The sequence below is a fragment of the Acomys minous genome, assembly GCF_964271855.1.
Source record: "Acomys minous genome assembly, chromosome: 14".
Lineage (NCBI taxonomy): Eukaryota > Metazoa > Chordata > Mammalia > Rodentia > Muridae > Acomys > Acomys minous.
The window spans coordinates 34800938-34826958 of record NC_140496.1 but is presented as its reverse complement, the minus strand read 5'-3'; the positions used below and the strand labels follow the sequence as shown (position 1 = coordinate 34826958).

Here is a 26021-nt window from a genome sequence, read left to right as displayed (position 1 = left end):
AACGACTGCCAACAACTGACAAATGGGACCTTGTAAAACTAAAGAGCTTTTGTACAGCAAATAACAATCTAGTGCATGAGAATCGTTGCCAACTACACATGCCATAGATGACTAATATTTAGAGTATACAAAGAACCCAATATAACAGAGAAATAAGAAAACAAATGATTAAAAAAAAAGAGGGGTGTGGATCTGAGTTCACAAAAGAATTAAAATTGGATGAGAAATATCTTTCAAAAATATTCAACATCCGAAGAATAATAAAAGTATATTAAAAAGATATAATAAAAATGAATCAGAATAGGACAAAGCAAATAGAAAAAAAAGACCAAAAAGAAAAAGCACCAATAAACTCTGAGACGTCCTTTGCACAGGAATCCCATAAAAACACAAAATGGGAAGCAATAATGTATACAGAAAGGCCCTGTAAAGTTTTTTGAAAATTTAAAGAATGATAAGACAAAACAAAACAAAAACCCAAAGATGTCACTGTGTTCATTATGTGCTGGCCACATACTGCTAGACAAGGGGCTCGCACTTAAGAGAGCTTTGTGTCCCCAGTGAGACTGTTGGAGAAAACTAACTTTTCATGTGCAAGTAGTTATCAGCTGGATATAGCTTCTGGCTTAGGGATGGGGGCCTGTGTCCACTTCTCTTCTTAGCACTGGGCCCTCATCTGTCACCGATGCTTGAAGGCCTTTTCAAACACAACTGCTGGGAGTTCATATGTTTGTAGGTCCTGCAGTGTTCAGAAAGCCTTGTATTCCTAAATTCTCCCATGCCCTCTAGGCTTTTTCCCCCGGTTTAAGGAGAGGCAGTGTGCATGCTGGTGGGAGGGGAAGTAAGGAGGATCTCTGAGGGATTCGGGGATGGGAAACTGTAATCAAATGTATTGTAAGAAAAAAAATTAAATAGAAGAACAAAGAGCCAAGGACACCACAAGAAGATCTACAGAGCACACTGACCTGGAGCCATGGGGACTCACGGAGACTGAGTCACCAACCAAAGGGCACTCACATGCTGTATGTACCTAGACCCCTACACATATGTAGACCCCCACCCCCACACACACACGTGTGTGTGTGTGTGTGTGTGTGTGTGTGTGTGTGTGTGTGTGTGTGTGTTATACGTATTCAATGGAATTACATCACATAGAGTGATACTGCTCTTCCCCAGAGCAATAGTTTGACTCTCTAAAAATCCCAGTAGCTGAGCACGGAAAACTTCCCTTCTAGGTGTTACTCTCAGGAGGATGTCCCAAAAGATTCCTAAACCGATATAAGCTATTGCCGTTTCCCTTGTTTGCCTCGCAGGAGTTGAAGGTAAGACCCTCCTGCTGAGGACACTGCATATTTTGGGTATAAGTCTCAGGAGCATTGAACTGGATCTGACCTTAAAGCCTCCTCCTCCTCCTCCTCCCCAGCGTCTTCCTAAGCCTCAGAGTGTCTGAAGGAGCCGTGCAAGCTGCCAAAAGAGAAAGACAACCAGCATTGCAGCCCAGCTGTAAAGCTCATGTGCCACAACAGTAATTGGTCCAGTGAGATTTTCCCAGAATTGCAACTGTTACACTTACATCTGGGAAGGAACCAACAGCTGTCTAGTTGGACTTATGCCTCACTCTCTAGGAGGGAACTCACGTCTGGTTCTGCAAATCTAGCCAACCCCCAGTGCCTGGAGAGGACATAGACCCTAGAGGAGAACCCACTACTGCCATTTTCTCAAACCAGTATGATTTCTAACTGTATTCTAAATATGTATTCTTACATCCAGAGATGAGTAGAGCCCTGACCTTCCTCTAAGAAGCTTCATTTTCAAAAGATCCATCAAGAGTGAAAATAGAGAGAATAACTGATTGTGGGGGACCCAGGCCCACGTGTACAATGCCAACCCCAGAGTAGCCTCTCGGGTGACACCACAGGAGGGAGGTCCACATATTGGAGGAGTGAGAGGACCAGTGCGCTTTCTGCTAGATAGTGTATTCTAGACATGACAAGATGAATTCGTGAAATCTCACAACATGGCCACCCAAACAAGACCTGCACAGTGGTAACATCAGGTGACACACCAAGGAGGTGGGTGGGGGAACTCTCACAAGGCACCACCACTAGATGAAAAGCTATGGGTGATCAATGGCTGCAGAGAGAGAGAGAGAGAGAGAGAGAGAGACAGACAGACAGACAGACAGACAGAGACAGAGAGACAGAGACAGAGAGACAGAGAGAGAGACAGAGACACAGAGAGATAGAGAGATAGAGAGACTGAGAGAGAGAGGGAGGGAGGGAGGGAGTCAGATAGACAGAGACAGAGACAGAGACAGAAAGAGAGACAGAGAGAATTGGTTTTATGCAGGGAAAAGGCCCCTGTTAGGTTATCTAATCCCCAAACACATGTATAGAACAACACTAAACCTCAGCAAGCTTTAGGCTATACATATAAATAGTAATATATATATATATATAGTGACTTGGTTGGGGTTGCTATTGCTGTGATGAAACACCATGACCAGAAGCAAGTTGGAGAGGGAAAAGTTAATTTTGCTTATGGTTTCACAGCACAGTCCACCACCAGAGGAAGCCAGGACGGGAAGGAACCTGGAGGCGGGCGCTGAAGGGGAAGGTAGCTGTGGAGGAGTGCTGCTTACTGGCTTGCTCCTCATGGCATGTTCAGTCCTAGACTTTCTTATAGAAGTCAGACCAGGGATGGCGCCACCCACGGTGGGATGGGTACTCCCACATCAATCACTGATTATGAAAGTGTGTTCCAGGCCTGCCTGCAGCCTGATCTTACAGAATTGTTTTCTCTATTGGGGTTCCCTACTTTTAAATGGCTCTAACCTGTTGACATAACACAAGAGCCAGCACACATATACAGGACAAAAATAAAGAAAGAAAAAGAAAAAACAAGAAAGGAAACAATAAAGAAAAAGAATTTGAGAAGGAGGAAGCATAAGAGGAGGTAGACGGGGAAGAGAATGGAATGGAAATGATATAAATACATTGATGTATGAATTTTTTCAAAAATTAAATAAAAAAGAAAATTTCCACAATCCCTTCTTTGGTATTCTGCAGTAACAGCCTTTCCTTGGGCTGTTTTCAATATCACTTGTCTGTGTCAGCTTTCCATACCCTCCCACCCCAGGTGAGGCTCCTTCAGCTCCTCTGATGCTCAATTTGTCTCTTGTTAATGGTGTTCTCCTGCTTTTCTGGGCTCTTGGTGTTGCATTAAATGTTTTACATCCTGTGTAGGAGTGGGGAAATGAGATCAAACTGTACACGTGGAAATAAATGTGCCTTGTTGGGAGCACAAAGGTCCTTGCGCTCACAGACAGCACTAGGGAAACCAGGAGTGTTAAATGCAGGAGGGTCTTTTTAAAGGAGAAGGCTGGGGTTGGAAGAGGCTAATAGCCTAGGTAACCCTGTGCTATCTGTAGACCAAGCTTTTCTTAAGCTTCTCAAAATCAGGACTACAGGTGGCTATAAGTCTATATGACCTTTGTTTGTTTGTTTTTGTTTGTTTGTTTGTTTTGTTTTGTTTTGTTTTTCAAGACAGGGTTTCTCCGTGTATCCTTGGCTGCCCTGGACTCACACTGTAGACCAGGCTGGCCTCGAACTCACAGGGATCCACCTGCCTCTGCCTCCTGAGTGCTGGGATTTGAACTGTCTGGATGGCCAAGGTTCCTGTGAGTTTCCACAAGCAGGGTCGGAGGGAAGGTGGCTAGTAGTCTAGATGACATCTGCACTATCTCTAGGGCCAGGCCATATCTGGTTCCCCCAGGCTCCCACAAATAGGACCAGAGATGGCTAATAGCCTAGGTGACCTTTGAGCTACCTGTATGGCTAAGGGCTCCCCTAGGCTCCCACCTAAGGACCAGATGGGGTTAATATCCAGGTGACCTCTGTGCTATCTGTCTGACTGAGTGACCTCAGCAGATCCTCCCCGAGGCCCTTAAGATAACACGCATAGCCTGTCCCTAGAACCCACCTTCATGAAAGAAGTGACGTGTACTTTGATAAGAGTATTGACACAAACAGGCCTTGTTGTGCACACAGGTTTGTGTTACACTAGGAAACTTTCCCCCATGTTGTGCTGTAAATACGCCTAAAATAAACTGCCGAGGGTCAGACTATAGAAGGTTGAACCAACACGAGCTGCTAAGCCGTGTTGAAGTGGATTTCCTCCTGGCCGAATCTTGTTATTCTGCAGGCCCTGGCTTGCAGAGACTCCCGCACACCGACACGCACCTTTTGCTCAGCTGACTGTCCCAGTGAATCCAGAAGTCTCTCCTCAGAGTTTTGGGGAGATCATTTTGGAACTATACTTTAGAGAATTGCTGCAGTGGTCGGAGCTTGCGTCTGAAGTGCTCCCAACCATGGAAGGATCCAGAACAGGTGTAGAGGAAATCGCCTCAAGGGCTATGTTCAGGGTGGGACTGGGGAACTCTGGAGGGATCAGTGAGCTGGTGCCACTGTATTTCTGTCTTCCTGTTCTTATGCAGGAGGTTAGTTAGTTCTGTCAGCATCTGACCAAAGGTCCCCAAAACAGCACATAAGGAAGCAGAGGCAGGCCTCATCAAGACCCTGAAACAAGTTATAAAGGTAACGGCGCTGGTCAACAGACCATCTCATGGTTCCCCAGAAGTAAGGTGGAAAGAACGTAAGACAACAATGTTTTCTAGCTGGATCCGGATCTTCCTCACTAGGGCACCACAGGCTGCGTGCTGGTACCTACCCTTACCCTAGTGAAATCCAACTCCCCATGCATAGTCTTCCATCTTAGATATTTACACGTACACGTCTGGTTTTTTTTTTTTTTTTTTGGTAAAATAAGCTCCCAAGAAGAAGGCAACACCTTTCCAGAAGTGCTCACCCTGGGGGAGGCAGGAAGGCGGGGAAGTGGGTAGAAGAGAGATATAGGCCCCATGTCTGCTGGGATTGGGCCATTGCTACTCATCTTATCTCATGCTTTTCCTAAAGAGTATATTCCTGTGTCTTTGTTTGTTGTAATTAAGCTCTTGACTACTTGGGTTACTCCCGTGTCCTGTCTGAATTATTAGAAACACGAGAACAGAGATGGCTGCTGGGGTCACGATTAGAGGACCTTTCCATGACACTGACATGGTCATTGTGATTCTGTCATGCTCCAGCCTCCCATGCTCCAGTGTTCAGTGTTGGATATATCCAAAGTCCCCATTAACCCCTCCAAGCACGCTGGGGTTTAGCACACATACAGGGCAAGCTATTCCTACAGGGGCAGTCTCCCCGCTCAAGGTCACCTCTCCTTGCCTTTCTCTCCCTGGGGAAGGAAGATTGGCTCATCTGTGGTTCAAGACACAACACTGATTTGGCTCTCCCGCCTCCGCAAAATAAATCATTTATTTTACAAATTGAAACCACAGCTACAAGCATTTCTCTTCCCTGGTTTCTGCCCACTCCCAACATGCAATTCTTCAGCCTCTGGGATGAGAAAGGGCTTTGGGATCCAAACACCTTCTGTTTAGCAGCATTGTCCTGGCTGCTAAGGACGTCCAGGGCTGCGCTGCCTTACACTTCATTTCTCAGTGTCTCCCTTGGCTGCTCTTTCTGCCTCCATAGCCCGGAGGCTGGTCCAGAAGGCTGCTTCCTTGTCTTTGAGCTTCAGGGCTTCCTGGGTGGTGGCTCCAATCTGAAGGTAACTTTCCTTCTCGTCGTACTCTGGCCAGTGTGGCAGTCCCTCCCCATTGGGGTTCCTGAGGACAGAATTAAGCAGAGGTTCCCCAAAGCTGCTCTGTGTATGCTTTTGAGGGTGCACACCATTGCAAGAGGTCGTGCCGCCCCCAGAGACACCTACTCACCTGGGGAGGGGGCAGCCTGTCCGTTCTTAGAGCGTTCTCGTTGTCAGAACGCTATGCTCACTGCTCTGGTCACTCAGACTTTAGAAACTACCCCTTCCAATCGGGAGTCTCCCCAGCACCCCACATCATCCACCAAACCCGCTCTGTTTTTATTTACCAGTCTTACCCATTTCGAGCAAAATTGCCCCAAAATTTCATCATCATCCTGCTGAGGTTGATCTCCTCCTCCGAGGCACCGTCTGTCGGGGGGGGGGGGGGGGGGAGAAGGGGGGGGGAGACAAGAATCCTTTCCTGATCATGGTGTGGTTCCCAGGCAGTGTTAGGATCAGCTGGGGGTGTTTAGAAACGCAATCTTCACTCTTCCCATACACCTGCTGAGTTGGAGTCCACATCCGTAGAAGAGTGAGGCTGAGTGCTCTATTCCAGCTTGGACATGGCTGATCTAGGACTCACAGATGGGCCTATAGTCCGTGCGTGAGCTGCTTCCCTTGTTTCTCATCGTCACTTGCTCTCCTTCCCTACTCAAGGCTACCATGCCAAATCCCAGAGTTTCCTTAGCTTCCTAGGATGCTGACATCTGGATCCTCTCTCCTTCCCTCATTTGCATAGATTCTGAAACATGCAAGAACTATTAGGGCTCTAAAGGGGTCACCTAAGTAGGAGACACCCAGAGATCCTGGTGTGCTATGACTAGCCATGAGTCACGGGTCACCTACACATACCGAGAGTCAAGGTGCTGAAGATATTTGTGAGACATTTTCTTTAAATTTTATCTTAGTAAAATTTAAAATTATTAAAATGTTTATATGGTGACGTATAGCCGGAGCTATGGAAAGATAAATGTTAGACAGACCCCACCCAAGCTCAACACCAGCGATGATGCTCTCTCCTCTCACATTCTATAGGCTTCTGCAGTTAGAAAATCAAACAGTGCTGTTCTTGCCTGAGGCAGAGCCCTGCAGATGACATGCCACTTGTCTTAGTGACATCACAGGCCAGGATCATGAGGGTGACTACTTTGGCTAAGGGTCCAGTTTCCTGTATGCCTGTTGGAGGAGGAGAAACAATGGAGCTCTGTCTTCCTTGTAGTTTGAACGTGAAATGTCCTTCTTAAGCTTGTGTGTTGCAACACTGGGTCTCCAACTGGTAGCGCTGTTTGGGAAGGCTGTGGGAAGTGTAGGAGCAGTGACTTGTATAGAGTAGGTCACTAGGGGTGAGTGAGCCTTGAGGTTTATAGCCTGGCTCCGCTTTCTAGTCTTTCTCTGATTCCTAACTGCTAACGTAGTGTGACTGGTCAACCTAATGGCCCTGTCACCGTGCTTTCCTCCCCGTAGTGGACTGAGACCCTTGGAAACCATGAGTGAGAATAAACCCTTTCCCCTTAAGTTGCCTTGGGCAGGTGTATTTGCCACAGAAATATATAAAGGACCTAACACGGTCCTGTTCGGAAAGTAGGACTAGGAGGAGAGACACTTGCTTAAGGCCACCAAACCAGTATTAGAACCCAAGGCTCACAACTTGAAGTCCAAGCCATTACCTTTTAAAAGTGGTGTCCCCCAAACATAGTAAACTTCGTCACCATGGTCTGCTATCACCGTCTTGGGTCTCATGTCAGACACAAAGCTTGGACAGTATGTAAATTCATACACATAGGTGGAGGCTCCAGCATCTGGGAAGAAATGAATTCACATACAGTGCATATTACCAGACATACATGGGTGGTATAAAAGCACCGGCCTGTACAGGAACCCTCACCCCCATATTTACAGCTAGAAGCGAAACAGAGATTTAAGGTATACTAGGCACTTGCTTGGGGCTGCTATTGATGTAGAGCTGGGGGTTGGGATTTGAACTGGTTGTTTTGACTTTTTTTTTTTCTGTGTGCCCGGGTGAATGAACCCTGTGTTCATTCATTCTGAGCAGATCTGCACTTAGTAGGCATCTTTTGTCAGCCTGGTTTGGAGCATCCCCAGTGCTTTTCTCAATCCTCTGGAAAAGAGTGATGCAAACCCAAGCCACCTGAGCGTGAGGACCTTTAAGTGCACGGCTATGAAGAGAGCAAGCAGTCTCTCTCTGAGGCGTCACGAAACCACAATACTTGGGGTTCTTATATGACTCTTGCTTGGCTGGGAATGCTACAGCCTTCAGGCATTTAGTCCTAGTCAGCCTCTCTCCTCCTCTCCTTTGCCTTCCTCTCTTTCCACCAACAAATATATCATATCTAAGGCCCATGGCAGCATTGCTCCTGCCCACAGGATCACTGAGTTGGCTGACTACTTCTGCTTATGAACTAACCCACAGACCCCAGGGAGCTCAGCACCAGTGTCATAGTAGAGTGCAGATGCTGACAGGAGTGACTCTGAGGGCAGAAGGGTAAGGCCCCAAATCAAATGGTGGAAAAAAAATCTGACTCCTTTTCCCTGTTTGCTCTCAGTAAGAATCCTTGTCATTCCACCACTGAGACAATCCCTTGATGTTTTAGCACATTTCCTCCTATATATAAAGCTGGGGTAACGTTATCCAAGACATCTTGTAACATAATGTAATCATTTTTCATATAATTAAATATTCATCCATATAATAGTAGACATTTAGGTGACCTCAGCATGGAGACATGGGGTGGTTCCCGAGAAGGCATTCTCAGCCTCCACCACCGTCCCATGCCTTAACGAGACATGGTGTTCTGAAGAAGTGTTCCTCTGTGGCTCTGCTCTCCACCTATTAGGCAACCACTTCAAGGTCATGCACAATTGGCTCAGAGAAGAGTGACCTAGGCTCTGAGATTGAAATGGCTGTGGAAGGAACTGAGAGACCCAAGCTGTGGAGGGGAGCACTTCTCTTAGTCAGTGTGACTGGTTTTAAGCCTCTTGCCTAAGACCACTGAGATGATATCAGTAAAATATGTACAATTATAAAATAAATTGTCATGGGAAGTAGGGCATAGGTACTTAAGTAACAACTATCAGGGACAATTTAAGATATATATATATATATATCTTAGACAAACACACATGCATAGACACATACACCACATATACACACACACATACATACACACATGCACACACACACAAACATACTCAGATACACACATATGCACATGCACACAGACATACATATACACAAACATACTCGTACACATACATACACACATGCACACACACACAAACATACTCAGATACACACATATGCACATGCACACAGACATACATATACACAAACATACTCGTATACATGCATACACACATGCACACACACAAACACACATATACACAAACATACTCATATACATACATACACACATGTATACACAAACACATATATACACAAATATACTCATAATACACACATTCACATACATACAAACATAGGCACATGCTCATGCTCACATACACAGACATGCACACATATACACATACACACACTTACACACATGTACATACACAAATACACACACACATACATATAATAGACACATGCACATACACAGACACATGCATACAGGCACAGACATATATACACACATCCACACACAAACACACATACATACAGACACATGAACACATACACAGATATATGAACATACACACTTATACACAGACACATGCATACACATATTCATACAGACATAGACATATGCACACACACATACATGTGCACAAACACACATACAAATGGGAGGGGCAAAGAGAGGGAGAGAGTGGCCAGGGTCCACCCCAGCAGTCAGACAGGTTCCAGCAGAGGAGACCAGGATCAAGCAGAGGAGAGTAAATGGGTGAGTGAGTCAGAGATGGTGGCTGGGAGAATCTTACAACTCTGAGTAGGAACCAGGATGTTTCTTCATACAGATTCCACCAAGGAGGCCAACTTGCAATTTCAAAAGAAATACAGATCATATCATTTTGTCCCTGGACAAGTGTTACGAGTTCGGGGAGAATAGTTTTATCAGTCTCAAATCACCTTAGACTGTGTGAGCATTTATAACACGACATTATGTTCTTCAGGAAAGCGAGACAGTAAACAGATGGAAAAGTATCTGAGTCCATCTAGATGAATTCCCAAGCCTTGAACAATGCATAGTGAGTGGTTGAAGTACAAATTGTGAGTTAGCCTAGCTTAAATATTTGAAATCTCTCCCAGGCTGCATGCAGGATGACCTGTTGTATTAATTTGTTTTCTTTTCTTTCTTTCTTTCTTTTTTTAATGGAAAGAGCTCACTGTAACTTGTTTTGACAAATCTCCTCATGATTGGCAAATTCTTGTATATCTTTTATATTAATTTTACATCATCTATATATTATCAAAGGTTGTTTTAGGCAGACTAACTTTGCTATTAATTTTTTATATTCTGGGGGCAATGTCCTGTAGAATACATATAGGAGAAAGCCTGTAATCGGATGTTGCTGAACCTATGGTCTCTGAGTTTGCTTAGGGTCAGGTGAGCCCCGAGAACTCTGGGGCTGCACAGCTTTTTTGTGCTTTTCACAACCGCCATGGCAAGGAAGACTCCTGAGCAGGGCCAGAGAAGGTTACCTCTTTGAGGACAGAAATAATTTTCTGGAGGGAAAGACATAAATGAATCATAATATAAAAATTCCCTCACAAAGGCAACACGTAGAGACCAGAAACCCGAGGTGAGAGTCAGCGTTGCTGGTCCATGTCAAACAGCTGTGCCAGCTTCAGGGCTCTCACCATTTTTCACTAGTCATGGCTGCACCAAAAAGGAGAGGGAAGAAGAGAGCTCAAAGTGATATAACCTGTGTGTGATGGTCTTTTAAAAGTCTTCTGGGAGGGGGAACCATATGGGTTCTTTTTATATTTTATTATTTTACACATGTGATAACGAAAGATAAGAGACCCCGACTCTTACACACTGGAAAGCAGTTTCCAATTTGTGTTAAGAGCTTTAAAGTGTTCCTGTGGCGAAGGATAGTAACTTCTTTTCTGAAAACCAATCAAAAAATGATTAGACGTGTGGTTACACATTCATGCATCTAGGTCTCAGTACAACATTATCTGTATTATTGAAATATGAGCCTCTGGACTAAAGACCCAACAGGCTGGAGAGAGTAGACCTCATATACCCATCCATTCATGAGCAATTCTGGTAGATTTTTCCTTTTGATGAATTTTTTATTGGAATTATAGAAATTCACATTATATAGTGTTCTCTGAACAAACCTCTCATACAAAATTAATTTTTTAAAAGATTTATTCATTTACTATTATGTATATGGTACTCTACTTGCACGTACACTTGCAGGCCAGAAGAGGGCATCAGATCACATTATAGATGGTTGTGAGCCACTATGTGGTTGCTGGGAATTGAACTCAGGATCTCTGGAGGAGCAGTCAGTGCCCCTAACCTCTGAGCCGTCTCTCCAGGCCCCAAAATTAACTTTTAAATGATATGAGATATAGAAAAACTATTAGACAATGTAAAAAAAAAATTATAGTGGATGCCTTCATGTAGGCCCTTGTCTATAGGCAGAAGAGACACTTCTGGTAAGTTTCATGCTTGGAAATAGGTTGAGCGTAGCCCCTGCTGCCAGCAACCCACCAGAGCCCCAAATGTGTCAAAAGGCTAGCAAACCCTAAGCCAAAAGGTGTCATCAAAACCTGGCTCTTTGAAGAAAAACATATCAAAGGTGCCCTAGAAACAAGCCCCTGGAGGTGTCTTGGGAGTGTCTCCTGCTATTCAGTTACCCTTGGTTAAAAAACCTAGATCTGAGGTCGGGGGTGGGTGGGGATAGGAGTGTGGGGTGTGGGGTATGGGATGGGGGGGAGGGGGTGGGGGTAGAGCTTTTCCTGTTTTTTTCCTTCCATAGCTCTCTTTGTCTTTCTTTTATCATTAAGCTTAGTGAATTGAAGTCGAGCTCTTCAACTCTTGTCTCAACCCTGGCTGCCCTGTGCTCCCTCTGCTGCCCTGTGCTCCTTCTGCTGCCCAGTGCTCCCTCTGCTGCCCTGTGCTCCCTCTGCTGCCCTGTGCTCCTTTGAGCTGGGAAATCTGGCCAGAAAGCTCCCTCTCTGCCCAGAAGGCTTTCTCCGTGACTGGTTCTCAGGACAGCACCTTCTTCAGCTAGCGTTCAGAAAGCTGTAGAAAAAAAATCTGTGACCAGATTCTCAGCTCAGCCTCCTGGAGAAAGGAACCCACACCTCCAGATTGAGGAATTAATTATGAGTGATATCTAGTGCCTTCTTCATGTATTAGGATATGTTTTAAAGTTTCTACAAGTGTAAACATACTGATTTTATAATTAGAAAAGTTATTTTTATCAAGAAGGATAAGACAATATTAAAAAAAAAAAGTAGATAAAGCCCATGCTGTTCTGGCTGAAATAACTGAACTCAGAGTCATAAAATGCCAACTGAAATGAAGTGAGCAGTAACAAGCTCACTGGGGAGAGCACATCTCACTTTTAGATGGGTTGGTGCATTTGTAACATCATACCTTAGCTGCACAGCCTTGGGACAACATCAGAAAGTCCCCCCAAAGACCCACTTCAGCTCTCAAAGTACCCACACTTATATGTACTGAGTTGGATAAAGGCCAGGCATGGACAACAGTCATCTCCAGATGCCCCTACCTCCCACGTCCTGGCACCCTCTGCCTTTGAGCTTTGGGTCCTATGTGGCCTTTAGTAGCATGAGGCTTGGTCTACTTTTCCTGCAGCCCCACTACCGTGAACAAGCTACCTTACAGAAGCCTCTGACCCTGAACAGGGTCTCCAAAGGTTACTTTTAGGTATCAGTTGAAGTGGATTAAGGACTACTGAGAACCCATCAAGTATTATTTCTGGGTGTTAGCAGCGTCTTTCCAGGGGAGACTGGAATATGAGGTGTACATAATGGGGGAAAGGCATACTCTCATTCTGAACAGGGTTCATCTGACCCTTTGGGCACCACAGAGAGGAAAACAGAGAAGGTGACATCCTGGAGTTTCTTCTCCTGCCCTTGCACTCCTGCCAAGGACTCCAGGGTCTTCATGGGTGGACTTCGAGACTTATACCAGGGCTTCACAAAGGCCTCTGGCCTCATGGATTAGATTGAAAAACACACCATCGGCTTCTCTGACCCTGAGGCTTTCAACTTGTGGTCACTTTACCAGAAGCCCAGAGTCTCCCATCTGGTCTGACCTTAGCTTTCTGGCCTTAATAATAGCGCAAGTCAATTCCCCCATGTATCCCTTCTCATCTGTCTGTCTGTCTGTCTGTCTATCAGTTATATCCCACTGTTTCAGTCTCTTGACTGAACCCTGCCAAACTTTCCAAGAATTTGTTGTACTTTGTCTCTATATGATCCAATGTAAGTTCAGGCAAGGAGCCTCTAGCAGACTGTGCCTCACATACACACCTTGTTCACGGGCAGGTCAGCTTCAGTACCTTATTGCTTCCAATTATCTTGCCCACGTGTGCAACTGGTCAAGGTGTCAAAGAGCTAACTCACTGGAATAGCTTTCACCCAATGGCGAGTGTGTGTGCTCATGGGTATGCCTGGTGCCTTTGCTGCTCAGATTGGATAACTCTGAGATATGTGCTCTGCAGAGTTCTAAGAGTTCCCCAGCTCCATCCATACACAGTAGGCAATAGATGGGAGTGGATCACTGGTTGGTCTCTTTCCAGTACCATATCCTCATCTCCTTGTGAGTGTTTAATGAGATCAACTCCCAAACTGACTGGTAGAGATTTATGTAAATGAGAAGCAAAGTAGAAGATACCCCATATCACCTGTGGACCATAGGAAATGAGCCTTTGAGTCCTGACCCTCAGCATTTCCCACATTTGACTATACTGGGAGTCAATACAATTGAGGAATGCAAAAGCAGGACAAAAGGAGTCAGAGTTCCTCTTTTGTCCAGCTCTTGGGACTCACCTCTGTGATAGCGGGCTACGATCACAGATGGCACAGCAAACAGCACATCTCCCATCATGTCTAAAAAGAGGTCTTTCTTTTTGTATGGGCAGTCTGATCCTCCCAAATACTTCTCAGTGGCCACTGGAGTCAGGTCCTGAGAGATGTTCTGAAATCAATCAAGAAAGAGCCCATCCCCACCCAGTGAGCAATGGGTTTTTTCCAACCTGTTAGGAAGACTTCAATTCACTATGACCATCCACCTTCAGTGATGCACTATTCCGTACTCGGGTGGGAATTACAGATTGTAGTTGCCTTTTACTCTAACATTTACTTGACCTGTGACTCAGGGCAAGTCGCCTTCTTTGAATATCACTTTCCCCCCATTATTCCATTGGTACTTACAGCAAGTGGGTAGGACTTCCACAAGAGGGATGTGGCTGTCTTCTGGTCCAGTTTGCCTTCAGAGAGTGGATAGCCCATCATCTATTGAAGAATGGGTAGTCATTTGTAAATTGTTGGGAATTAATGGGACTAACCAAACAGGCTAACCCAACTTTTCAATCCAACTGAACAGAATGAAGGTGTTTACAGGCCTAGATATGCGTGGGTTTTGATGAATTAGACAATAGTGGTTAACTTGATGGATTTATCCAGAAACTGAAAGAATACAAAAGAGATTAAAAGCATGCTTAGCATGTTTTTCAGAAGCCGTGTGTGTGTGTGTGTGTGTGTGTGTGTGTGTGTGTAATGTGTGAATGTGTGTATATGTTTATAAGTGTATATGTGTGTTTGTAAGTGTGTGTGTGTGTGTGTGTGTGTGTGTGTGTGTGTGTGTGTATGGGTGCATGTTTGTTTATCAAGCTGGAATATACACAAAAATCATCTAGACAATGAGGGGAAATAAAGATCAGGTACTTAGAAGCCAAGACCTCAAAGATAGAGGGCACAAGACATCCCACCTTCAAATCACAGTCATGTAACTGAGGAATGCACAAGCAACCATGATGGCTATGTCATTGGGTGATCTGCGAAATCCTTCGGTATCGAGAGTGTGAGAACTCTTATCTCATGCTGTTATGTTCAAATCTCTGCAGTCAGAGACACCCCAACATCTGTGTAGTTGTAGAAGCATAACCTATTCCCTGCCATGCTTACTTGGGAAGCTGAGCGCTGCCAGGGGAAATCCTGGGTTTCAACAGAGTGTCCCCAACCTCTGTTAAAACAGCTACTGCAGAAAGCTTGCAGTTACCAACCTCTATGATGCTCCCTGAGATCTGAATGTTCCAACCACAACAGTTTCCTCAAGGACCAGAGAGCAATTTTCTATAACTTTTAAAGTTTCTTTGAAGTAAAAACATCTGAGGAGATTGCTCTTGTCCTCCTAGTCTTTATGGAAGGAAAAATCCCTCACTTTGGTAAGGGCTCAATTTTAACTTACAGCTCTGAATGCTCCCATGAAGAGAAGGAAGTTTATCTGGCCACACAGACTCTCTCCTCCTAGCACAGTTGGTCTTTGAGAACTTCACAGCAAAGAAATCTCCCCCACTCCTGGTGCCAGGAATCTGAGTTAATTTTGTACTCAATTTCTTCCCTAATGCAGCCACACTATGAGTGAAAGCCCATCATTCTAATTGAATATGTTTTTTTTTCATTGTTCTATTTTTAGCACAAGAAAATCCCATTTTCCTTTTGGGTACCAAGTTTTCACTTAAGTAAAACCAATCTTTGCAATGAAACATCTTAGTGTACTTGCAGAAATGTATGGGGCATGGGAGTCCAACTCCAAGGGGGGAAGCAGCACTGACTCCTGAACTCCCAGCTCCCTCTCCCTTCTGGGTGTCCATCTGAACAATTTCCATCACTTCCTGGCCTTGGGGATAAGATCAAGAGCAATCTGCACAGCTATCATCACTGCAGATCTCTCACTTGGAGTCTGCCAGAATTCTTTAGAAGAAAGAATGTGGAGAGCAGAGGTCCTAGAACTGTACATCCCACAGCACACTTGTACTGTCTTGGAGAATGTTTCCATGGAAATGTCTACTAGCGACAATAAGAACAGCTTCCTGGATTCAAAGAGAGGTTCAGAAAAGAAAGAAGTCCTGGGCACAGGTGATGATGGGTTTGGGGGGAATCGGTTTTTGAGATCATTATTTTCTCACCGTTGGAATGAACCAGCCAAACTCTTGCTTGTTGATGCCTACGATGTAGGGGACAGTGTTGAAACTCTTCTCAGCCAGGATCTCTTCTGGTGCCTTTGGCAGAAGCACTCCATCAATCACGGTAGTCAGGAAGGGGTAGCTCTGGGAATAAACAGCACGTGTTACTAGCTCCACCGAACACTCATGCCTCCTTTGCTTGCTATCTGATGGGGAAGCCCACACTATCAAACTACATGACCATAGACAGAGGCCACAGAAGTTCAAGGCCCCCAAAAGGACTAAGTTTCTGTGAGGAGCTGAATTCTGACTTTGTGGGTAGCACTGGTAAGGAGATTAGAAGGTTGTACATTCTGGAATATTTGTATATGCATAATAAAGTTGCATAGAGATGGGGTCCAAAAATGTATCAATGAAACATAAAATTCTACACCATCCTCATAGGACCATTGATGAACTCCAGGGAAACAGCATAGACTAGGACTGTAGATATTTGACATTTTTACAGAAAATGGCACAGGACAAAGGCCACTGCTAGGAGGTAGGAGGACAGGACCAGGAGATGGAAGGCAAAGTTAGAGTTTCTTCTGGGTGCATCAGTCCTAAGCTCCTTGGTGAAGGCTCCCAAGATCCTTACCTAAACATATTTTTTCCTTGTCAGTGGAAGCTTCTAGTCTTGTCTCCTCTTACAGAGCCAGGAAATGTAAAGGAGAAGGGGATACCCAAACCCAGGAGGGTATGCACTCATTGGGCACACTGCAATGTGGCAATCAGCACTGCCTGTGGCTTTCCTGGCTATGTTATTTTGGCATGTGACTACCTTCTCCGGGCCTCTGCAACACATGCACGGAACATAACCACCACTTCACAAGAACTCTTTGCTTCATAGTTAATTGAAGATGAAAGGCATTAAGACTCAGCACCTGTAATGGGAAAGCAAAGATCCTTACCTCTCTGGGGTCTCCGAGCAAATCAAGAGCAAAGAATTTCTGTGAAGGCAAAGGCAGAAGATGTGATGAGCAGGTGTCCCTGTGCAAAGACTGGCCTTTAGCTACATTCCCGATTTGTCAGGTTTTCTGTCCTGGTCCCTCCTTGGCTGAGCCCAGTGTGTGAAGCCTTGAGCCTACTGGGCATGGAACACATGATAGTGGAGTAAGGCAAGGCAGGATAGGCACAAGGAAAGAGACAGACCCTGGGACCCAGAATGATGGTCCCTAGATCTGGAGATGACACTATTAGTGTGCCTACCTTTCCTAATATGCTTTTTCTTCCTGTGTCACAAGAAGACTCACTGAAGAATTTGTCTTCAAGCTTTGGAAACCATTTATGTTTTGTTTGAATAGTTTGATCATTTTATGAGAACCTAATGTGCCAGGACAAACAGGCAGTGCTAATGGGATGCTATGGGTCCAGGATTATCCTCTAGCATCTAGGACTGAGAAAGAGAAAGAATGAAAGCAAGATCAAGAGGTAGGGGAGTCAAAGTTTCAAGTTTCTCTGACCTCTGACCTCACACTCACATCTTCCCAATGAAGACAACAGATCACATGGACCTGGATGCTGTGTTTTCTTGGTGTTCTGACAAGGTCCCCATCTTCTAGTGTCACCTTCCTTTCAAGCATCTTAGCTGGGTGTAATGAATGTATACTCTGCCTTCTTACCTCATCTAATCCATTAAGTACCTGGATAGACAGCTGAATGATGGATTGTCACATAATATTCACCTTAGTGGATATTGGTGATTCAGATGAATTCATGCATAGAGGATGATAAAGGGCAGATAAATGATAATAGATCATTGTTTTGTTGGAACAAATACTAAAGGCTGGATGCTGCACAAGTATTAAAATGACCAAAAAAGGATAAATGAGGCACTATAGATGGGCTGATGTTCCATTTGTGGAAGATCATCATGCTTAAATTGATGGATTGGTGGCTACATGGATGGATGGATGGATGGATGGAGGGAGGGATGGATGGAGAGATGGATGGATGAGTGGTTACCCTAGAGTCAGACCACTACAAACTTATAATTGATAGTTTCTTGTTTCCTATTATTAATTATCTATCTTTATTCTTGATTCCTCCTGATTCAAAACTTACAGAAAGAGTAGAAGGAAAGATAGAAACTAGGAAGATTACTTGCAAAGTTCTATTTCAAAAAGTCAGTTAACCAACTGTTAGACAGGTTGGAACACTTCTAAAAACCCTTGTGCTTACTATCTCCAGCCCTAAAATCTAGGGTGGGTGTTACTTCTCTGAATAGAAAATGTATTCCAATAATCGAACTATAATAATGGTAAAAATCATTGTTTTGATAAGGCTGGAATATTGTTATGCATTTTCTCAACATATTATTTTTGGACATTTGTATTGTTTCATAGTAAGGGAAAAAAATCTAACTTGTATCAGAAGGCTGACACTGTTCCAGAAAGGTCCCCACACAGCTTGTTAAGAACATGAGGACTACTGCACCTCAGACAGAAGTGTGGGGACCCCTGAAATAGACACACATACCATTTTCAGTGTTGTCACCAAGAGTTCCTCCTCTGTCTTGTCACGCAGACACTGAACTATGCCGGCTGATGTAGTGACCTCACACCCGGTAGCCATGGCGACTTGCTGCAGCAATCACACAGGGAACAGTAGAGTTAGATGGCATTGTCACTCCCCCTCCACAAATACAGAGAGAGGCCTTCTATCTCTAGCCCAGTTGTGGGATGTGGTAGCAGAAAGTGCTGTAAGCCAGCAGGCAAAGCTTCTGGCTTCAGAGTTTTCCCCCTGCTATCCACTGGATTGTGACATGGCTCACACATTTGTGTCTTAGTTGCCATTTGTATGATAACATGGATATGATTATCTAAAAGCTGACCTTTTTTTTTTTAAGAATGACACCGTGAAATGGTGGCTAGAAGCACACAATTCCAAATTCTACCTTTTGAATTCATACCCAGTTGTTATAAAGAAATATCAAAGCAATAATACTGCTTCCCCACCCCTTGACCTCAAATTGCAGAATAATGCTACTACTTTCTTGAACCAAGAGCAAGTTAGTTATGGCAGCGGCAGGTGTGTCATCCATATGGACTGGAAGCAAACTGGCTAGAGGAGAAGGCACGGGTAGGAAGAGGCTGATGATGGTTTGCATGGGTAGGAAGAGGCTGATGATGGTTTGCATGGGTAGGAAGAGGCTGATGATGGTTTGCATGGGCTAGGTTAGAATCCAGAGGAAGAGACTCTTGGCTCACTCTGTTCTCTGCTCATTCTGTCTGCTCTGACCACACCAGCCTCCCATCACTTTCTCACACAGGATCCCCTTTGCACTGGACATTTGCATATCTTGGGATATTCTTTATTCACCAGGTAAATATGTCTCTTTTTTCTGGTTCTTACTTATTGGTCACATTCTCACTAAATGTTCCTTTCGGATTATTGTGATATTGCCAAATTTGGTTAATCTCTTTTCTTTCCGCATCTTCTTATTGTTGAGATCTTATCATTTGTTTCCTTGCACATTTTTTAAAAAAATCAGTCTCCTTTTCTAGGCTGCAAGGCACATTGATATTCCCAATGAATGGATGTTCTGGGAACCCTGGTTACCAGGGCCTCGGGGAGGAATCATGCCAGATCCATAGCCTGCAAGCAGAGCCCTAGAACTCAGATTCTGATGAAGATATGCCATAATTACAGGCCACTGATGGCTCTCCAGCCTAGCAGCCTGTCTTGCTACACTTTGTGCAGTGTTCTCAGGGAGTTGAGCAGAGCTGGCAGGTCTGTTGTCTTGAGCTTGAGCCTCAGCTTGGCCCTGATCATGAAGTGACCTTGATAAATCACTTCTACATTCTGATGCAATTTCCTAATGAGAAATCAAAAGATTGGGTGCTGTCTATTGCTTCTCCAATACTTGGTGGTATCATCTGGATAACAGAATGCCCTGGTCACCTACCTCAGCCCCTCGCCTGGTACTCTCCCTGAACAGACATGGAGTGAGGGCCACACCACTCTCAGAAATGGCCCTTTGGAAGAGGTTCTTGGTCAGAGGTGACAAAACCTGGGGGTGGCGGAGAGGGAAGGAGAGTTTATGCTCAAGGAAGATGGCTGCTGACTTGCTCATCTTGTACAGTTTCCCACACCTACATCCCTTGCCTGCAGACTCTGGTTCTCAGGGGATGTAGTAGCTCCTTACCTGTCTTTGCTTGCTTCCCAGCTCTCCTCAGAGCCAGGGATAGAGTAGGGAGTATGTGCATGCACAGCAACACTGAAAAGAAAGGTTTTACAGTTCCTAGCTACAAACTCTGTTTCAGTGTCCCTAATACTCAGAAAGTGTCTTAGGAAGATGACCATGAGCATCTGCAAAGAGTTTTAAAGACATTTCCTTGGTGAGGGGTGGGGACTACACTTATCTGTGGGTGTAAGGACAGATATAGAGAACATAGCTAGGGGTTATACTGGCTTAGTAGAGAAATGGGTGTGGTTTCTCTTCCAAGATCTGTGGCTTCATTAGTCCTGGATAGCTGGCTAGGTTTCCAATACCAGACATGCTTGCCCTCTTGTTAAAGTCTAAGTACAAATAGAGAGCTGAAATGTCTCTTTTCAATAGATAGAGACCATTACAGAAAACCACAGCCAATCAAAAGGCAGGCTCGTGGAGCCCAGGCTCAGTGGATACATCTACAAAACAGCTCTGGCATCTAAAGCTCAGGGAACTGTGCACAGAAGGAGATGGAAAAGAGGTAAGGTCAGGGAGTTTGCTGTGAGACTATCTCCCAATCATGTCAGAAGCAACAGTCATAATGTACGTCTGCATGACTGCTTAAGTATGAGCTGAACAGGAACAACAACAATCGACATGCCAAAGTGCAGAGGAAAACCCACAAGGCCTCACAGTCCTACACAAAGAAGTACAGGCAATGGGCAACTAAGGGATGCAAAGAGTGGGGGAAATAGTCTTCCAGGGGGAAGAACACACCAACTGGTTGTTCAGTGCCAAATGGTCAGTCCTGAAAAGATACATACAATTAGCATTATAAAAAATGAGCAGGTTGTACTTAGGAGTGTACATGTATATACATATAGACATATACATTATACACACACACACACACACACACACACACACACACACACACATATATATATATAACATACATATATGCATGCAAAAACAATTAATGAAAAAAGCCATCAATTTGAAAGAGAGGGGTATAGAGTTTGTGAGGAGAAAGGGGAAGAGAAAATAATTACATTACAATCTCAAAAAACCAAAATAAGCAGTCACAGAAATTTGAAAGAATTTAGATAAATCATGTATTTTACATTTTAAAAATTCTTTAAAAGGAAGCTCACAGCACTGACAAGTTAAAGCAAGACCAAGTCTGACACAGAGAAGAAGAGCAGGCACAATGTTCCACCCTCATCAGAAAGCATGCACAGTTGAAAGCTGCTGGGAGAGGGAAAATTAGTTTTCTCCAGTAGAGTGACAGCAGATGTGTGTCAAGTGTGTGCCAAGCACACTCAAGGGCAGGTCCCACAATAAAAAATGTTTTTCCCCAGATGTGTGCACGTGTGAGTGTGTGCTTTTTATTGTTGTTTTGTTTAGTGTTCTTTGTACTTTTGGTTGTGTTTTTTGTTTGTTCTGATTTCTGGTTTTGTCTTTTTTGAGAAGAACATGAAGTTGGGTAGATAGGGAGGTCAGGAGACCTGGAGGAGAAATAGAAGGTGAGAGAGCATAACCGACATGTGCAAAAAATAACTTATAACACCCAACAAACACAAAATAAATAAAATATAAATAAAGACAATTCACGGTGTATATGACAGTAAAAATAAGGTGCAACCTAAGGTTCTAATATTATAACACTGGAAAACAAACAATGTTATATAATTACCATGGAATACCATGCTGTCATAAAAGCAAGTACTAAGGAAACGTATTTAGCATCACCTAGGCAGTGTTTATGGCAGTGTAACACTGAAGAAATTTTTTTCTTAAAAAGTTTCATGACACATAAAAGAGTTAGAGAGACAAGATAAGTTGGTAAACAGAGGCCATGGGGAGAGAGAAAGTTGTAGGAGAAAGACAAGAGAAATACATGTTAAGATGACACAGTGACAGTGCCTGGGTGGTGGGATTGGGGATGACTTCTTTCTCCTTTGACATTAATCTTTTTTCCCCTCCCTTTAAAATCTATTCTACAAATATAAATTATTACCCTGTGACTATTCAGCTGTCAAGTTGACACAAGTTTAAAAGATAATCAGGCTGATCTACCCAACTCTGAGGTGACTGGAGGGTTTTGTACAGTTCCCACTGCTTTCTATAGCTTCCTTCACTCTACCGCCATCTCTATGCCAGCAAGTTCACGCACATCTGAAGGTTGTCTATGACCTCCATCCCATCTCCTGTTTCTCTCTCTCTCTCTCTCTCTCTCTCTCTCTCTCTCTCTCTCTCTCTCTCTCTCTCTCTCTCTCTTCCCTCTCTCTCACTGACTTCTCCTAAAGCACAGTGCCTTAAGCCTAGAGACTGCTGTCCACCTTCTTAGTCATGAACAAGCCACAAGAACAACCCCAGTGCTAACATTCTCTCTACCTGTAAATCAAGTTTCCAGCCAAACAGTGACCTTCTATCAGACGCTTAGCATCTCTTTATTCACCACAAGTCAGGTTGAGCTGCAAAACCAAGTGCTTAGGAAGAAGAATGAACTCACTTAAAAGAGAAGACATTTTTCCAGCGTCAGGACACAGAGCTGAGGTCTGCGCCTCTTAGGAGTAGAGGAAATCTAAGTGTAGGTCTTGTCAGGCAAAGTGCCTTTGGCTGGATCGAATGGTCTTCAAGAGATCGCATCAGCAGCCACATCAAGACATAGAGTTCGGAGCCAGGAATACTTACAAGGACAGAGACACTTTCTCCTCCTGCTGACTCGCCAAAGAGGGTCACAGAGTCTGGGTCCCCTCCGAAGTTAGCAATGTTGTTCTGGACCCATTGCAGTGCAGCTACTTGGTCTAAGTGACCCCAGTTCCCTCGGCTGTGCTCATCACCTGTGCTGGAAGAGAATGATGCGAGTAGGAGTCAGAGAGAGACGTTATAGCTGTGCTGCGATGGGTGGGGGACTGGCAACGGCTAGGGTGCGGATTATCCTTCAGTGGTCTATATGATAAAAGATTCGTCTCTAGTGGAGAGATGCTGGGAGGTGGTTCAACCTTTAAAGGGGGAGTCAGTTGATTGTTAAGTGATTGGGCTACTGAGGGTCCTAGAATGCAGGTGGTTCCAGTAGCATTCAGGCTAGTTCATATGAGAAAGTTAGAGCTGATCAAGCCTGGCCCCTGCTTGCTCTCTGGCTTCCGGATGTCCCCATTGCCACAATGTGACACAGTCCGGAGCTTCCACAGCTGGAACCATGGTGCTTGACTTTCAGCCTTTAAGGCTGTGTGATAAATAAATCTTACTTTAAAATTAAAATTTTGTTTTTGTTTTTAATTATGTGTGTGTGTAGCGAGGGTCTGTGCATGTGCAGAAGCTAGTACCTGCAAGAAGTCAGAATCACGGGATCTCCCTGGAGCAAGAGACATAGTCAATTGTCAGGTGCCCAATGTGCGTGCTAGGAATTGAACTTGGGTCCCCTACGAAAGCAGTGCTTACTCTTAACCACTAAACCATCCCTCCAGCCCAACCTCATATTTTACAGAGTGCTAAGCTTTAGGTTATACCCATGGAAAGTGGCCTAATGTGGAAAAGTGGCATATGCGAAAGTGACTTCAGACTTAGTCATCCTGAAGTGCTGTAGGTGGGATGCTATAGATGACTCAGGTGACAAGGAGGTTAGAGGAGCAATTGCAAAGGGATACAACCCCTGATTATAATAAAGACTGGTCTGCACATCTTTATGAAGAACTCGGGTAAGCTAAGCCCACACCCTGAAGCTTCATGGGAGGCTAACAGTAAGAATGATCAAGAACTTTATATGGTAGAAATGGTCTCTAAAGAGCTAAGCCTTCAGGACATGGTGCAGACACTACTGGGTAGTGAGGTTTTTCAGTGAGGCTGAAGAGCAGAGGGAAGCAGACTACAAACACGTGGTAAATTAGCATGTGGTTACAGAGAAAAAGTATTTAGGGGTGGGGCCAAGAGATTACTCACTAAGGAGATTGGCAGGAGGCTGATTATCAGGACAACTTGGGGGGAAAAAGGCTTGAGACACCCATCATAGGCACAGAGACCTTCCAAAACATGATGACCTCAAGGAAAGAACTCAAGACCTTTTCTTAAGCTTCCTACCCAAAGGGTATCTCAAGATTTTGCTTATAGATGGCAGAATCTCCAGCCATAAGAGCTATGAACACACTTGTTAGAAAGGCGGGAACCCTCTGTGGAGGTGAGTGTGGCCCAATTTGGAATAGCCACCGCATTAAAGAGGCAGTGAGAAAAACTAAATGGTCATTATAGTAGTGTAGGCCAGAGGTACAGGGATATCATCTTGGTATAAGCAAGGAATAAATGACTACCTGGGCTCTGAATGTATTTCAAAGGTAGAGCTAGGAGGGTCTGCTGTCCACACAGGTATAGGGTATAAAATAAAGAAGAGTCTAGACTTACACAAGGACTTTATTATGAGCAATTATAATGGGGACAGCTGCACAGAGGGCTTTATAAAACGGGAAGAGTGATTTTGTGGAGCAGGCAGTTGTCAAGGGTTCGTACTGTCTCTGTGAAGTAGACGTCCAGGGAAATGGGAGTAAGGCAAGGCTGAGCATGAGCAGCCACTGAGGTGGAAGGCAGCTGAGGGCTGCAGGAAAGCAGTTTAGAAGCGTGAGTGTTCACCTAGCTACTACTGAGGGGTCAGAAAGTTGCTCCAGGGAGGGTAGAGGTCAGTGGTGGCTTCAGCAAGCACAGCTGTCCAGGCATAGGGGAAGGAGAGGAGGAGGAGGAAGAAGTGTCAGGCTTGCTGAAAGAGAAAGCAGACAAACAGAACCTGGGCGAAAGAGACATGGCACCTTAAGAGGAAGGCAATATTCTTGAGGCAGAACATAGAGCAGCCAGCTGTGAGGCCAACTGAACCATCTTCCAGCTTCAGTCCACCTCCCTCCCCCCAGTGGCAGCTGGATCTGAGCTGGATTGCTTAGCAACCCTCCCAGGACTCTATGTTCCATGTCAGGAATATGCAGAAAAGGCTGCCAGAATTATAGTTCAGGCAACCCGGTCCAGACTTCACAGATTTGATGGAGACTCTAGGCCACACTCAGCCTACATTTGCCAGATGCTAAGCAGGAAGTGAGCTGCTTGTACCCTAATACTCCCCAGGGAACAACATTCCTTGAGGTCAGTTCCTCTGATAGCTTCCACCCACCCCAGCTACTCTTTTCTCAACACGCAAGCACTCTCTAGACTTCTTTGTGCCTCCTGTCCCACTGAACTTGTGTGCCGTGCAGTGACTGCAGCCGGGAATGCAATGTGTTGGGCAGCACCTGTGAAAGGAAACGTGTTTGATAGCTGGTTTTGTTGTATATAACTTATTTTATTAAATAGAAAGGGGGAGATGAAGGAAAGAAACTTGTTTTTTAGGATCCCAAATGTGGGATCGGAAAGGTCTCGTGAGAGAACAGGTAAGGTTAACTCACTAGAAGAGCAACTACCTCGTGCAGGAGCTTAATTGCTGCCAGCTGAAAAGATCCTGTGAACAGACTCTGGGAGGAGATATATAAATGAGCCCAGGACTGGAGGCAGTGGATTTTTTTTTTTTTTTGAGACTTGGGATAGATTTGGCTGTTCATCGCTGCACTTCAAGACGCTCCTAGAGAAAAACTGCTCGAGGGAAGTCTTTGGGGCTCTGACTCCTGCTGAGGTTCTGGGTTCTGGTTACCCCAGGTTCCAGTAGAAGAAATACTGTGGCTCACACCCAGAGAATCATTCCTCGGAACTGATATCCTTACGGTTTTGTTATTGTGTCCATTAATCCTCATTTCCTATTGTTTTGGTTAGTTGGGTTATAAGGGATGTAGGCTCAGTCACTAAGTTGTTAATAAAATGTATTGGTTAAGAAAATTGAGCCTACATGGTTTCATGACAGCTAGGCTTTGAAAGATGAATGAGTTTAAAAACAGGCCTTCCAGGCATAGAGAATAGCAGACACAAAAGTCCAGAGCAGGTGCACAAGTGTGGGTGATGAAAGAGAACAAAGGCAGGG

The 26021-nt window shown here is 44.5% G+C and overlaps 1 protein-coding gene across 1 annotated transcript in view; it reads right to left on the bottom strand.

The window, feature by feature from the left end:
- Positions 1-5358: 5358 nt before the first annotated feature.
- Positions 5359-26021, bottom strand: part of LOC311583866 (liver carboxylesterase 1-like) — a 28364-nt gene continuing 7701 nt past the window's right edge. The window contains exons 5-14 of the mRNA XM_084757789.1: positions 22730-22883; positions 19787-19891; positions 18358-18462; positions 16791-16829; positions 15844-15984; positions 14087-14167; positions 13703-13850; positions 7368-7499; positions 5997-6069; positions 5359-5725 (exon numbers count right to left, since the gene is read on the bottom strand). Of these exons, the coding sequence (XP_084613915.1) occupies positions 5548-5725; positions 5997-6069; positions 7368-7499; positions 13703-13850; positions 14087-14167; positions 15844-15984; positions 16791-16829; positions 18358-18462; positions 19787-19891; positions 22730-22883 (1156 nt within the window). The 3' untranslated portion in view covers positions 5359-5547. The remainder of the gene's footprint in view (positions 5726-5996; positions 6070-7367; positions 7500-13702; positions 13851-14086; positions 14168-15843; positions 15985-16790; positions 16830-18357; positions 18463-19786; positions 19892-22729; positions 22884-26021) is intronic.